This window comes from Pyrgilauda ruficollis, unplaced genomic scaffold (genome assembly GCF_017590135.1).
Source record: "Pyrgilauda ruficollis isolate IOZ18807 unplaced genomic scaffold, ASM1759013v1 scaffold9, whole genome shotgun sequence".
Lineage (NCBI taxonomy): Eukaryota > Metazoa > Chordata > Aves > Passeriformes > Passeridae > Pyrgilauda > Pyrgilauda ruficollis.
Window position 1 is genome coordinate 10,701,511 of NW_024531043.1, and position 16,408 is coordinate 10,717,918.

The following is a 16,408-nucleotide window of genomic DNA, read 5'->3' on the forward strand; positions in this document are numbered from 1 at the left end:
CATACTCCAACTACAGTCAAGCTTTTGAAATTTAAATGTAGTTAAAGACTGTTTAAATTCTGGTATATTCAACAAAATTTTTTTCTGTCTTAACAGTCAGAAGAGGCTCTTATTTTTTCACTGAGCTAACAAAAAGGAAGCGAAAGCCACATTCAGCATCATGTGCTTTCTTTGCCTTCCTCTGACTTTTAAGAAATGCTATTATATTATACTTTCTGTGATCTGAAGAGCTGCTGGATGGAACTTCACTTACTTGGCCTCAGAACAGGAAGAGAACAGTGCTGATCCAACCAGGCCAGTGCAGTTTCGTTCAGATCCTTAAAGCTTGTTGTGGAAACCATCCCATTGAAGGACTCAAACAATGGCTTAATAATAATGCTGAACTGCAAACCATCAAATGTTAAGGGAGACAACAAAGGGGGAGTTCAAAACATACTATGGGAAAAGCTATGGCAGAGAAAACACTGGATTTCTAAATGGACTTCAACTGCCAGAGGGATTGCAATGTTTAAATAATTGTATTTTGAAATCTCTAACACTAAGACTGAGAACAAAATGGAACCTCAGTTCCTAGTGATATTCACTATATTTTGCAAAATTCCTCCACACTGACCTGAAGAGGAAAAAAAGGGGCATGTGCAAGTTTTTGAACAGCTTCAGTAACTGTAATTTTTCTTCCCCTGAAATCTTTGCTATTGTCTATGTATGCTTCTCAAAAGACAACCAGAGCTGCAGTTACAGTGGAGCCCACAAAAGATTTCTTGCAGTACAATAACCTAGCAAGAAAACCTTGCCTCTGCATTGCATTTTACTTTGCAGTTACCTCCCACACGTTGAGGTGAACAAATTCTGCAAGAATCCACATCCACAAGCAGATGTGGATGAAAACTGAGGATGTTTGCTATTTAAGTAACTTGGCTTGAAGTCACAGCATCAGAATCCCAAGTTCTTGGCTCTAAAAGTACCGGTACCAAAGCCCAAGTTGATCAAGGTTGGTATAAAAGGATACAATCCAAAACTTCCAGTTCTGCAGGGTCCTGCTTCTCACATACTCATCAAACATCTTCCTCATGTGGTCAAACCTTTGCCGCGTTACAGGAACCCCGGTAGCAGGGAGCTGCTGCTGGCAAGAACTGAGAAGATGTTCAAAAGTCAGAATCTCACCAAAAAGGACACAGTTCTCTTCCAGACAAAACTGCAGCAGGAGAAAAGTGTGTATTCCTGGTATGTATCTCTGGTGGAGGGGCTTTCCAGTGCATGATCCCCCCCAGAGTGTAACTCCTCCAGTCAGGAATAAAAACTGTTTTCCCAACAACCTTGTCTATATTCATGCAGCAAAGTAATTTATCAAGCTGCTACAAACACTTCTGGTTACAAACAACTAAACTGAAAACAAAGCATAACACAGAGCAAATTAATTCTGGGCATCCATTAAGGACAAGGCATATTAGGAGTCAAGGAAAAATTTACAGTTACTCCTAAGCAATGTTATAGAAGAAGATGTAATGGAGATTCTTATAAAACAGACCAATTTAAAATAAAACCAAGCAGACTTCATTATATTTTGCAAGAAAAATAAAAATATTTTGATTTACTGCTAATTTTAACATCATGCTTAAGCCCAAAATTTCTGCAGATGGAAATAAAGCCAGTGCAGTTCTCAACATGCTTTGCAATAGTACATAACCATAAACCCACAGAGGAAACTGAGGCACTGGGAAGGTGAAGTGATTTATCACAGTTATGTTCAGCCAGTGGCCAAATCCTGGAGCCCAAGTTCTGTGTCTTACGTGCTCAGTCACAATTTCCTATAAAAACTGACTGCATTTGAGAAGAAAACTGCAGCAAAGCCATTGCAAAGAGTGAGAGTTCAATCACCAATAAGCTTTATAAAAATATCCTCACAGACTTCTTCTCAGAACTATTCTGACCTGACACATCCTCCCTGATGCTGCCACTGTTGTGCATTCCATGCTGAGAGCTTGCTGAAAATCCACACAATTTGCACCAGTGCCCATCCCACAGCAGCTCTGCTTGGAGCTGCTCTGTCCAACACCCATCTGCTCCCTGGTGTGACACTGAGGACACACTCCCTGCTGTTTGCTGCTGCTCCACCCCTGGAGCTCCCCGTTCTCACAGGATGGTGGCGTTCAGCTCCTCGATCTCCTCCCGGAGCCGCCTGGTCTCCTCCTGCATCTGGGTCCTCTCCTGCTGCAGCTTGGCGATGTACTCCACTGTCTTCTGGAGTGTGATGGCATGGCTGATCTAGGCCAAACACAGACACACAGCTCACTTCCTGCAACAACCTGAGGTTATTATGAGTTTGTCCTTCTAACCTGCACTCCAGCACCTTTTAATTTTCCTTCAGTGTGTGTAAAAGCACAGGATCAGGCAGAGCAAAACACTTCAGATACTCAACTCTGCGTTTCTCTAAATCCTCTTCACACTCCAGTACAGCGAAATGTGGCTGTAGGGGTTGTCTTCTTTCATAAATTACATTTCTGCTACTTTGTTCAAATAAGTATTTTAATAATTTAAAATGTTTTATTTCATTATCTGTCCTCTTAAAAATATTTACAGTTTTACTTAAGTAGTGAAGTATGTGCAACATCTCCAGACAGATTTATAGTGCTGGTAGAAGCGCTGCTTTAAGTTGATAATATAAATAATTTCGTTTGGGAAACCTGAAGTTATTAAACAGAAGGACCCATCAAAGGAGATAATACTCTTCAGTTAGCAGGAACCAAAAAAAAAAATCTGTACTTGAGAAATAAAATAACCAGACATTTCAGTAAAGCTGAGTTTTCAAAAAGGACTTCCTTTCAAATAGGCTAATCAAGCCAGGAAGTGAAATTCTGACAACATATCACCTAAATTTCTGAAACTATAAAAATTATAAAAACAAATCAACATGCTACACAAAAAGCTTTCATATTTTGCATGTTTCAAAGCCATTGGTATTTAAAGGACACAAAAAATTTTGTTGTGCAGATATATCTGTATTTCAATTTAGTGAACTAAGTTAACTGGTGTAGCCAGATTAAGTTTTTAGTTTGGACAAAGTCATTGGACAATGAGAAATCAGTTGGAATTTTTTGCTCTGTGAACCCAAGCACAAATGACAGGTGAAAGGGGAAAAAAAGGCCCTGATTCTTAAAGATAGCTGGGTGGTGTAAAGAGTCCTAATGAGATATTCCAAATCATCTGAACTGACCATGCTGGGAGGCAGAGATCTCAATGGTGTAGGAAATCCTAGGAATTTACCTGAGCTTTACCATTCTACCTCTACTCACTGCTGTGTTCCAGCAGTCTGTTCTCTGCTGTGCTCAGCTGACCACTCAGCAGTGAAATAATAAACTACATTTATTAACAAGACTTTTAGAATGGCTCTTTCTTACATTTCACATCAAAATGTAAGTGGTGCTGCAGTACTTACCGACTTGGAGTTGGCTGACACCAAGCTGTTCAGAGCACTGAAACCAATCTTGATATTAGACCTTCTTTTTTGTTCTGAAAGATGCCTCATCCTTCGATTCTGCATAAATAAAATCAGCTCAGTCTATGCTGTTCTCCTTTACTGTGCTACTGCTATGATTATTTCAGCTACTCAAATTCACTGTCATTTTTGTTGGCTTGTGACATTCACAGCCTCCCCTGGAATGACTCTCCAGAATCTTAATAACGAATTGACATTGTGTTTGTGGACCGACCCACCTCTGACATCTGCACCTATTTTAAGCATCACATGCCAGGATGGCAAGGAGAAAATCTGAAAGATATATTACCTGGAGGTTCTGGACTTGTACAGTATGCACATGATGCATGTGCCAGCAAGGCACACAAATGTTTGAAAGATACCATTTGTCTGTGGAGTGCTTTAGCAGAAAGAAAAGGACACCCTACACATCTCTGTAAGCTTCAGCTGTGTCACCAGGAAGTAAAGTGTTTAGGATTTATATTAACAAAACAACAAAGATCAGTAGACCCAGAACTGGTCCAGGCTGTGGTAGAAATACTTTGCAATCAGTAACAAAAACAACTGTCAGAACTTTTTAGGCACAGGACAATCCTGCAGCCCCTGGATCCCAGGGCTGGGGAGCTACCTAAACCACTGACAGGAGCTCCCAAGGTTGGTGCCCAGAGAAAGAAAAGACTTTCCAAGCTATAAAAGGAGCTCTAGTTTCTTCTCAGGCTCTGGGAATACCAGATTATTCCAAGGCCTCTGAGCTGCCCAGGACAAAGGAGCAGCCAGCGGATCCCATCCCAAAGCTGGGGCCACACCGCCGCCCTGTGGCTCCTGCCCAGCTCAGCTGGAGCCTGGAACAGCCAGGGATCATCCCTGGGATGGTTACACTTGTCACAGCCACAGCAGGGACACAGAGAAAGGATCCAGGAAGGAACAAAATTACTCCAGATATGACTCTGAAAATCCCCACTCCACAGAGACGTGTATGCCAGGCATGTGAAGGAGGTGCAGAGACCATAATTGTGTAACAGCCCAGGGATTTCTTTGTTCTGAGTGTCTCTTGTAGCACCAGCCCAAGTTGTTCCTATTGCTGCACCACTCAATTATTGCTTTTTCATGGGAGTCTGCCACAGAAAACTTGGGATGAAGGAACTTCTTTAACAGAGTTTGCACTTTGAGAACCCATTCCTTGAAGAGTGAGGCTTTCTGGCAGCAGTTCACCATCATCCCACTTTATAATGGAGGAAAGCAATGTAATAAAGCAGTGAAGTGGTTGCCCAAAACCACAGAAAATGCAGGTCCAGGAGCAGGACTGAGATTTCCAGTGCACTCCATGCTTTGCTAAACTGAAATAACCATGTTACCTAGCAATACAGAACTGTTTAATCTAACTAACAATACAGAGGAACAAAAGCACGTATGTCTGGAGCCTGGCAAATATCATTGTTTCTCTTGTCTTACTAGAGTTACTAACAATACATATTCAAAGCTATTCCTGTCAGAGCAGGTGTGTTTACATGGCTGTAAAGCTGTGTCTTTACTTTTCCATCTAGTGACCATTTTCCCCACCATCAGCCAGCCGTACTAATGTGTTCCTTTGTTACCTTACTCTCTAGCAGCACAACGGACTGCATCCACAGCTTGTGAGCTCTCATGCCAAGCAAATCCCTACCATCTTTTATGAGTAACTTGCAGCATGGTCAGCAATGGGCAGTTCTGATTGTCCTCTGCAACAGATCTAGACCTGAGTTTAGTCACAGGCTGTAGGTGTTAAACTTACCTTTCTGCCCTAGAGTAACCAAACTGCCATCAACTCACAGGGTACACAGAGCCAGGGAAGCCAGGAGGGGGCTGGCACTTGCAGAACTGTTAAGAAATGCTCCCTCCCACAAGAGAATGAATGAGAGGGTTACAGCTGATTGTTCTGATGGGGTTTTCATGGAGAAGTTTCTCATACCACCACAGAAAGTGTTCTGACAAGGTCAGTTTGTGTGTGAGGTACAACCAGCACTCAGGTGGTATCTCTAGACTGCTGGGTTCTTACCCCAGTGATTCTCAAAGGGTTTTACAGGTGTAACTCGTAGAGTCTGTGGAGCTGCTTCTCTGTGGAGCAGCATATCATCACTGGAGACATGTAAGTAACTCAGCAGGTCAAGAACTTCCCCTCCAGCAATGACCAGAGCCCTGCAGACTGAAGAGCCCCAATAGAACAATGGCAAAAAGCCACAGTTTAGGACACTAAGCCTGAAACCTTTGACAAGTAAACTGACACCTGTCACAACACTCCTGTGAGCCACAGCAGGAACTGCTGTCACAACCATAATGACCTGCAGAGGTACAGCTAAGCCTGGCCCCTCTGGTGACACATCCCTGAGGAGCAGAGTAGATTAGAGTCTGACATTTTGGATTGCACAGAGCAGCACAGATGCAGCAGCAAGCTAAGCCCGACATGCAAATATGCTGCTGTCCTGAAGCAGAACTTTCTCTAGCTGTGCTCAGACATCAGGAAAGAAAAGTAGCTATGAAGGCAAAGAAAAGCCCCTCAAAGGAAAGGACACACACCTTAAGTGCAGCCACAGCAGGGTCAGTGGCAGGTTTTCCTGAGCAGCTGTTCTGAGGAGATTGTGGACTGGGGCTCTGCTCAGAGGTGCAGGGGGAAGCCTGTCCTGAATTCTGACAGTCCCGGCCTTCAGAAAGGAAAAAACACAAGACACATTAACAAACAACTTTCTGTAGCAAATATAACTGCTGAGAAGTTTCTACTAAGAAATGAACTGAAATGCAGTCGGCAACCAAATTACTCTGTTTGATGCAGCAACCACATGCTAGAAAACATCAGGACTGCTGGGAAAGCTTAGGATATCAGGTCACATGATACATCCTGAATAGCAAGATGTAATAGTCCTTTCACACACATATTTCAGCAAAGGCATGTTGGATGCACAGGCTGTGACTCCGTTGTCCTGCTGGGCTCCCCCATTTGTCTCTAAAGGCCTGGTGACACTTACAAGCCATTTACCACCAGAACCAGCCCAGGGAACACTCCATCAATGCACATGCAAAAGGAGTCTTTGCACTTACCTACAAGGATTGTGTCTGAGATCCTCCAGTCAAAATCAGAGCTATGACACTGAACAACAAACCTATTCAGCACTTCCTACACAGATGCCTTTCATTCCTTGGTGACTATGACAGCACATCCTTTTAGAAAGGAACCACTTACAAGAAGCACAAAATCACAGTTTGTGGGGATGCTGCACAGTCATTTAAGACAAGAATTGGAAACTACTGGATGCAACTGAAGCTGTGGGGTAGAAGGGCCTGAAAAGCTTTTCCTTCAAAAATTAACTAGGGATCCTCAAGGCCCACTTACACCTGCCTAGCCAACAGAAACACACTTCCATGTGCAGGGCAGAGAACGCTTCCAGCTTTCTAACTTACTAGGTGTAGGTGAGGGAACTTGTGAACTGCTACAGTGGGAAGGGATGTGCTCTCCTTTCACCAACACATCTTGGACTACACTAGGAGGAAAGAGATGTGAGACTGTGGACTGGCTTTGTTGACTACTTGGTGCTCGCTGTGCTGGACCAACCAGAATGTTACTACGGAACTCCGTCACCCCGGGAGCCTGGGAACAGCACAGAAACAGCACAGAGGAGAACAGAGAGAAAGAGAGAGCAGGAGGGGCAGTGGGAGAGAAGGGATGAGAGAAAGGACAAAGTGGGGGAAGAGATTAAGAAAGAGAAAGAGAGAAAGAGAGATTTGTTACCTTGCCTTTCACTAAAATTAGCAAATTAATACATGATTAACAATCTGATGACACGAAACAAGGGCTAATATATAAGGAATTGGCAGGCACCAAAGTCAGGCTTCTGGCAGGAGACCAGTATCCTTTCATAACTTAAAGCAGTATTACAACACATCAACAGCATAATATACCAAAATCTATCTCCATCTTCCTGCACACAACATTGGGGAAAGCCACTCACACACCCAAGGCATGTTTTCCATTATGGCAGTGGAAAGGTGAGCTCCCTGGGCTCCTTCCAGCTTCTGCACAGTTAAAGCACAAACCATCCCCATCCACAGCACTGTGAATACAGGCTCCTTGGAATCTTACTGTTGTGTGAGACAGAGCCTATCAAGACTATAAAGTGCTTCCAAGCCCATGAAGTGGCTACATTAAAAACAAGCAAACAATGTTGAATGCACAAATGCATACTTTGGGTAACAGATGATTTACTGGACTCGTTACCCACCTGAGCACACTATGGCTCTGACTACTTGCAAATAACAGGCCTAGAAAACAAATGTATAATTTTTTTTTCTTCTCCTTACTCTGACAATTCCAGCTGGTGCAATTGCAACATTAGACTGAGACGTGGCTGGCGTCAAAATCCCCTCTCTTTTTAAAGGTGCTGGAGTTACAATCACAGCTCTGGACTGTCCCTGAAAGGCAGCTGAAGAACACAATTCAGTTAGAATAGTTAATGATACAAAAAAAAAAAAAGATGGAAATTATTTTGTACGAAATAACTTGTCATTAAACATGGGCATGGATCAGTGGGTTTTCATTTGGTACTATTTCACTGCAGTATAAATGCCACCAGTCTTCCAATAATCTCAACCCCTTTAATTCAGTAAAAAGGACTTGAATGCTCCAGCTATTTCTGAGTTTTCCAGCATCACTGTCACTGTTTCACACTGAGTTTACAGAGGTATGTAGTAGTTCAGGGAGATACAAAGTGTATTCATTCTGTCAGAGCCAGGTTTGACAGGAGGAGGACCATCTTCAGCTCTCCTCTTCCATCCACACTTTGGGGTCTCAGGCTTGCTTGGCTGCTCCAGGAAGGGTCAATGACTCAATACTCATGCTTTCTTGTACATGTATCTTAAATCCTTTCCCTCAGCACTTCAGCCTACCAGCTTCTTTTCACTGTCTGGTTTTGTAGCTGCTTTAGATGACACACAACCACAAGACAACCAAATGTGATTGGGAATCAGCATCAAAATTCCACAAAATATGCTGAAGAACCAAGAGTTGCGCAGTTTTGGGCAGCTAGAGGTAATTCTGAATAGCAGCAAATGTCTCCACATGAATCTGTGAAGATCTCCACGTAACCAATGCAGATGTGCTGTTACTACCACGGCATTCATGCTGACATTTTCTGTTGAGACTGGGCAAGAACAATGACTGACCATCCTGAACTGTCACTAAGGGAAGAATCAAGCAAAGACTTGACAAAGACAGCTTCTGTCTGGGTTTTGATAAAACTGAACCAAACATATTTGGCTTCACTCTTGGCTGCACTGGTTCAGCTCTCCTTTGTACAAATAGTCATGATGCAGGAGAAGTGTCAGCAGAGCTCAGGCCCTGCCAAGCTGCCCCTCTGCAGTTCAGCATTAGGACCCTGAAGGACACACACAGCAGGACAGGGAGACAGTGCAGGGTTATCCAGTGTCCCCTCCCTGAAAGTGTCACCTGTGCCTGACAACTGTGTTTTGACTCAGCTGGAGTTTCTGCACAGCCTCCATAAGAGAGGCCTGTGGATTGCACAAACCTTGTGCCAGCCCTTGCGTGGCTCTGTCACTGACACAGGGAGTTCATTCTTTGAGCATTCCCACATCTAAAGCTGGAAGCACAACCTTTCCACTGTTCACTGACGTTCAGCTGGATTTATGACATCTGTATTGACCTCAAGAGCCTAATCTCACCAGTGCATTAATGCTGCTGCACAGGCTTGGCCCTTCTGACTTCCACATGTGGGGACCTGCAGCAACCAGCAACAATATTTAGAAGTCGCTTTACATGATTTATGTTTCTGTCCTACATACGCATCTTTTGCAGACTTTCCTCTCCAAATCAGCACACTTATCATGAAGTGGTGATAGCAGTGAAGTCTTGCACCTGATGAGACAATCTGTACAGATTTTTGGGTCCTTATACCACACAGCAGTTTCAACACAAGATATAACATAATTTGCTTTACAGTCAGGAGATGATTTGTTTGTCCTGAACACAAATTACAGGCATAAATGTCTCAGTTACAAGTACTGATGTTTATTCTGTTTCCAAAAATAAAGATCTAGTATTTATATAAATTCTTGGATTTGTCCCCTGAGCTTGATGTCCCAGTAGTTTAGGAACACCATGATCCCCAAATACATGCCACTAATCTAGATGAGAAACAAAGCTACTGGTTGTGATGGTCTAGAGGTAAACGGTGAAGCACTGGGAAAGTAATATATGGGGTGAGGAAGAACCCAGGAAGCCCTGAGAAAAGCAGGAGCAAATGCTTTCTGAAAATGAGTTTCCTACAATCTTTACTAGGTGAGAAATGCATGTCTCGACTGCTGAAGGTACATGGACTGCTGGTTTATAATGCACTGTAGATAGGAGCACTGCCATTAACACCCTCATGCTATTAATCATGGACCAAATTGATCCCAGTGACATCCTAGAATTCCATCCTGGGTCTGTTCTTCTCTTGAACAGTGATTTTTCTCTTTTGTGGGTAACCTCACTGTCAGGCCCTGGCAGACACACCTACTCCCTAGTAAAGCCTGTTTAACATTACTCCCCCAGGCAGGCTTTTTCTTGAATTATTGTTGCACATTTCAAGTGGCTGAAGTCACTTGGCCCCCAGCCAGCACAAGTCAAAAAACAGACTGCAATAATCCCAAGAAGAGCATTCTGCCTGTCCTGCTCCAGCCTTGAGCTTTCCTACAAGAACCACCTCAAGCAACTCTTGCTCCTTATCTTCATTCTTTGCCTTGTGCAGTGCCAGTGGCTCCAAATCCCACCCAGCGTGGAAGTCCCAGGTGTTCCTACCCCGACCTGAAACCCACTCCTGACTTAAAGCATCTCAAGGGTCTCTAGACTGCTTGAGACAAAGATCTCCAGCTCCCTAGGGAGAATCTCCTCCTCCACTGTGGCTGAGTGCTCTGAGGGGCAGTTAATCACAACAGCATCGCTCCTAAATCCAGGGCTTCTATGGGGCAGGAGCACAGAGCTCATGCAGCTACACAGCCCATCACAGATGATAAAAAAAGAGACCCCCTTTTGCAGGTCAGCTTTTCACACTCAACCAAACTGCTTCCCATCCTTGCAGCAGTCCAGGGCATCCCACTGAACAGTGCAGCCACTGCATTCAGACAGTGGATTCAAGGGTTCCGTGGACACACTCAGAAGCTCTATTTTAACTTATCATGTAAAGCAAGAAAAGCAAAAAGGTCTTTTCCTCCTGGTAGTCCCACTCAGAAAACAAAACCATCCTCCCACAGCGCTCCTCACCTGGGGTGATGAAGGCATTCTTTACCACTAAGGACACTGTTTCAAGCTTCGGAGCAGGCACTATTTTTTGTGACTGTTTGGGCCTTGTCCCAGCACTGGCCAGAGGAACAGGTTTGGGGAGTGCAAATGTCAGCTGGGACTGCAGCTGGGGCCGGGGCTGCCCCTGCACAACAGCAGTCTGGAAGGCCAGGTTACAAGGCACTCCTGCCCCCGGCTGCTGCGTGGCCAGGACCAGGCTCTGGCTCTGGCTCTGGCTGAAGGTGGTGGCAGGGGCGTTGTGGGTCAGCGTGGCAGAAGCCGTGTGAGTGATGACCGAGGATTCACAGAGGCCGAACTTGGGGGTTTCTGGAGCGGCGAAGGCGGCAGGCGCGGGGCTCAGGCTGGAGCTGAGCGGCACCGCGGGCAGCGGGGACGGCTGCTGGGCGCTCGTGGGCTGCAGCAGCGGCAGGGGCGTCTGGAACACTGACATAAAAGTTTGTGGCCCGCTGAGAGACGAGTCAGAAGGGAAGTCTGCCGGCTGGATGAAAGATCCCCCACTTCTAATGCTGGAACACTGGTCAGCAACGACGTCAGGAATGACAGGAGCAGGTACTGAGGAAGGAATCAGTCCATCACTGATGTTCCCTGCTGGAAGCGTGCTGGGCAACGAACCCGATGGCAGGACAGTAGACTGAGAGACAAGGAAATATCACTGACTCAGACATGGCTGAACTCCTCCTGAGAGGACACGGCTCATGTCAGAGCCTTCTGTTTGAAACCCCTCTTACCTGGGAAGAGTGGCTGCTGCTGTCTGTGGTAGCTGAGCTGACAGCAGACACGGAAGGGAAATAATTACTGGAGCGACTGGGCGTGAATAATTCTGAAATATGAAAAGCCACCTATTAATTTTCTACTTTTCATACTTAAGATACAGCATTGCTAGATCCTAAAATTCACAGAAATATCAACATTATTTAGCAAATAATGAAATCATGATCTTTTTACTTCATACAACTGCTGCTGACTGAGCAGTGAATTGCTGTCTTCCAGAGGAACTGATCTCTTTGGGGCTGACTCCTTCAATTTTCATGCAAACTGGGACAATGCAAAAATCAGTCCTATTAAAGGTTCATCTACACACAGACAGCCAAGAGCTGATCCTCAGTGAGTCCCACAGTTATCTGATGCAGACTGCTTGCAGAGCCAGCAAATAGATATGACTCTCTACTTCTATGAAGATCCATAACCATCAAAGTTGTCAGCAGTAGTTTAGTGTTATATGGAATTCTTGACAGTGTCATAAAACATTCAAAGACTAACAAAATGTTAAATGTCTTCATCACTAAGAAGTGTGAAATGGGGAAACCTTAGATGCTTGTAACACTTAAAAAAACTAGTTCATAAATCACTGCAATATTTAAGAAATTAATGAACTCTGTATATGATTCTTACCCTGAAAAGGCTCAAAAGTATCCATAAAATCAAAATTTGGCTGGAGAGGAATAAGCCCTGGTTGAATCATGTCGGCATTTCCTAAGTGTCCTGCAAAATTCAGGAGACAAATAAGATTAACTTCCCATCACTCACATAATAACAGCAGCAGGAATAAAACACTCCACAGCCAGGCTTGGCCAAGATGTTACAGAAAAACTGCTGCTGAAAGGAACTGAGCATCTGCTTCTCTTCAGAGCTACAGCACAGTCCAGGTATCAAAGCCACTGGGGAATGAAACTTTCAATTACCAAAATGGAAGAGGTGAAACCTGAGGGCTAATTCAGCTGCACTACACACAACCTTGCTGGAAAGCACAGCCTGATCCACCACAGCTCATAATAGAGTATTTTTAAAGTAAACCATCATCCATTTCATCTGCCTTGAGTACAATTCATGTAAACCATGGCTGCTCTGGAGTTGCTCAGACATCCCTGCAGCAAGGATGGTGAACAGTGGACATGTGCTGTCCCATCAGACAGTCAGAGCCTCCAGACAGTTGAACAGCTCTTAGGACTGTTTGTACAGATGAAACTTGCACTGGTTCTACCCAACAAAGCCAAACAAAAATACACAGGCACTCCCTTAAAAATACACATACAACTATGCTTTGAGATAAATCACAATGCCTTCACCACTGATAAAGTAAATGCTGCTCATTAAAGATTTATTCAGAGCAACATTAGGGGGCAAAGCTGGGAGCAGCACATAAGTTAAGACAGAAATTAAAGTTGGATCATTAAGTGGGATTCTATAACCTACAGAATCATAAGACAGCTACATTCCCTGACCTGTTTTCATGTGTATCAGCAATATAAGATAGATTTCTTAGGCAAGACTACAAGAGCTGCAAAGCAACAAACCAGAGTTTTTGTAGGGGTTCTCACTGCAACACAGCTACAGCCAACAAATACCTATGTCCCTGGAATTTGGCCAGGAAACCAGCTGATGTGAAGAGAGCGTGGAGAACAGGGTGTCGGTGAACTCGGACATGAGCATGTCTGCATCCAAGAGGCTGCCTTCCTCCATGGGGACAGGGGTTTCTCTGCCATACCTTCTTTTTTGCCAGAGAACCATATCATCATCCTGTCAAAGGAAAGGAGGAGAGGTCAGGCTGCCTAGAATGCCAAAGCAGTCTGGTGCATTTCTAAAAAAGCAGCCCTCATTTTTCACATTTTTAAAGAAAGAACCTCTCTTTGAGGAGCCATCAAATGGACTGAAACACTTCAATGGTGTTTCTGATACACCAGCAACTTCAGCTCACTGAAATACCACAACACCCTGGGAAAGATTTTTGCCCAAAACCCAGATATTGACTAGAAGGACATAAGACAAATAACAACACTTCCTTGTTTGATTGATTACACAAGTATTTTCACATCCAGTTTAACAATCCCTTGGTTTGAATAAAGATTAAAAATAACATGACTAGCAAGAATGCAAAAAACAACTTCTGTCTTGTGAGATGTATCTGAAACCCTGACTCACAGTGAAGTGCAATTGTACTCTGAGTTTGCACAAGACACTTTTTGCCCATGAAAAATACAACACAATGTGACTTGGCTTACCCATCCCTCACTACAGGCTCAGTTAAAATGCACTGCCTTACAAAAATAGCAGAACAGTGCTTCTGATCATCGGTTTATATACTCAAAGTAGCTTTGACAGTTTAAGGAGAAATACTAAATGGTGATACCACTGTTCCTTTAACCATTTTGTCCTTTTATAGGATCCTGGCATATTATCTGCCTGAGCTGTGGGCACAGCAGGAAGATCTGCACAACATAGGTCCCACATCTTCACAGATCCAGTTACACAAGCAAAGCAGCAGTGCCAGTTACAACTCCGTAACAAGATGAAATCATGTGCCAGCCCTCAAAGAGACTGATCTCTCTGGGCATGCAATGCTGATTCCCATTTCTTCTGTCACAGCACTTTACATTCAACCTCTCCTCCATCCAATTCAAGCTACAAATCTCACATTGCTCTCTGAGGCACAGGACATTAAGGTTTCTAACCTTAATTAAGGCATAAGCAAGCTGCTTGTCTTTAGATTGTAATCAAAGCAAGCTACTGCACGTTACAGCTTGGTTATCTACTGTGGGTTGTACAAGCATAAATGTTGCCACTTCTCAGTGGTGTTACCTACCCTGACCAAACTTGAAAGATCTTCATCTTTGTGTTTCTGTAACTGCAAAAGGAGAACAGATGGTGAAGTCAGAATAGGTCCTGTATGTGCCAGTGGAAGACCTGATTTTGCAAAACTTTTAAGACCCAATCATGCACAATCAGTCCCAGCACAATAATTTTTAGTTAAGTGGAACTAATCAGATGAGCATGTCTGTACCAGCTTATCATCTGTTTTAAGTACTCTTGCATGCAAGAAAAAGCGATAGAAAAACTCAAAAAGCAACAACATACTGATCAAGCTCAAGCAAACTACTTTCACTATGTAAACCAACAGACCCTTTTCTTGAAGTATGTTCTCCACTTGTGGTATTCCCTAATGACTATTTCAATTCTTCGTTTCCAGTATTTCCCTTCTGTTGCAATGGCCTGAGAACACAAACACATACCATGAATTACACGGAATCACACAAGGGCTGAATATTCAATACATTTCCAAGCAAATATTCAGGCATAAAAAATGCAAAAGAAAGCATGCTAATTCTGTTTGAGCTCATGTATCAGCAGCCCACACTGTCCCAGAGTTCAGCTATCACAGAGCAAATCTGACAGTACTAACTTCATCTTTCCCACAAAAACCAAACACGAGGTGACGTCTGACTGCACTGTCAGCATCTCCCACAGCAGCTCAACCATAACTAAGAGTTAAGAAATGGCAAAAAAAAAAACCAAAACATCTTTAAAATTAATTTACTTAAATATAATGTATAAAGCACACAATATCCTGTGAATTTCACAAGGCCACATGCACAGACACACACATAAGCAAAAGCTGCTACGAATGACACAAAGCAATAAAAATCTGATGTCCAGCTCAGGGGGGACCTTGCAGGCCACACACTGATGGCAACAAAAGGATCACACGATATGGGTCTTCAATGTATCACACAGAGCAGTGTGTAAGTTGGGGAGAGCAGACTAATGAGAGCCTTAACTTTGTGTTCGAGGGTCACTTTCAACACAAACATCAACACTGTTCTTTCAAAAACCTGAGACAGTTCCACAAACTCATCTGGAACTCCTCTGAGTTATAAATTACTCTAGAGTTATGCAGTATAGAGAGAGCCACATATTGCCACATCAAGGGCCTCACTGGTTTTCTGCAAGGAGCCAGAGGGCAGATGTTAGTTTTCATTTATGTTTACAGGAGCACAAAAATGAAAGAACACAAACTCATATTTGATCTGTCTGTGAAACTACCTCGACAGAGAAAAAGAAATTGCTTGTTCTCTTGAAACCACAACTCTCCAATTACATAAAATACAGAAAACTCTCCCAGGGTCACTTAGATTCAGTCCTGAAAATAATCATCACTCTGATTTCCCACAGACTTCCAGTCAGAAGACAGCAGTGGCTGTCAAAACTTTAACTATTCAAATAGTACTTCTGTGATTTATGATTCATTAAACTACAACATTAACATAAGTTACACAGATAACAAATGTCCTTCTGCTTGCACCTTGATCAACCTCATGTGATAAACTCACAAAACCTGGTTCACTTTGCTTTTAATGGTTCCTTCTAAGTAAAATCAGAGCACAGATTGGCTATGCTGCCCTTGTTCCCAGCAGACCAGAAAATCCTGTTACAAACTGCAGAGCTCACTGGGCTGTTCCCAGGGTTTCACACACCTCTGGCCGCCGGTGCTCGTCGACGTCCACGGAGCCGTCCAGAGGGGTCACAAAGTGGCACACGGGGTTCTTGCGCTTCTCCAGGTCTGAAACAACAACGGCAAGGCAAGTGCTGAGCATGTGCAGGGCCTGCAGAGCTGTCACTTCGGTGGCAAGGTGTCACAGGGAGTCTAGCCAGGATTCCTTCCCAATGAACAACACAAAACAGGGAGATCTTGGGCTGTGCTTGGAGCACTCAGCACATCCTCAGCGTGGGCACATCCAGGAAAGCCCTGATCCAACGGCATTGCCTCTGGAACATCAGACCTTGAGCAGATCCCCGAGCTTTTCACTAGACAATAATTTCAATTCTCTCGCTCT

At 43.8% G+C, this 16,408-nt stretch overlaps 1 protein-coding gene across 2 annotated transcripts in view; it reads right to left on the minus strand.

Annotated features, from left to right (window-relative positions):
* Nucleotides 1–16,408, minus strand: part of LOC121364833 (MLX interacting protein) — a 44,578-nt gene that overhangs the window by 5,477 nt on the left and 22,693 nt on the right. The window contains exons 3-16 of one of the 2 annotated variants that reach the window (XM_041488450.1): nt 16,049–16,134; nt 14,697–14,786; nt 14,380–14,421; nt 13,145–13,316; nt 12,192–12,281; nt 11,528–11,619; nt 10,761–11,430; nt 7,805–7,926; nt 6,908–7,094; nt 6,029–6,153; nt 3,437–3,535; nt 2,138–2,265; nt 1,010–1,133; nt 254–383 (exon numbers count right to left, since the gene is read on the minus strand). In XM_041488450.1, coding sequence (XP_041344384.1) covers nt 254–383; nt 1,010–1,133; nt 2,138–2,265; nt 3,437–3,535; nt 6,029–6,153; nt 6,908–7,094; nt 7,805–7,926; nt 10,761–11,430; nt 11,528–11,619; nt 12,192–12,281; nt 13,145–13,316; nt 14,380–14,421; nt 14,697–14,786; nt 16,049–16,134 — 2,157 coding nt within the window. The remainder of the gene's footprint in view (nt 1–253; nt 384–1,009; nt 1,134–2,137; nt 2,266–3,436; nt 3,536–6,028; nt 6,154–6,907; nt 7,095–7,804; nt 7,927–10,760; nt 11,431–11,527; nt 11,620–12,191; nt 12,282–13,144; nt 13,317–14,379; nt 14,422–14,696; nt 14,787–16,048; nt 16,135–16,408) is intronic. The other variant, XM_041488451.1, reaches the window with a different exon arrangement.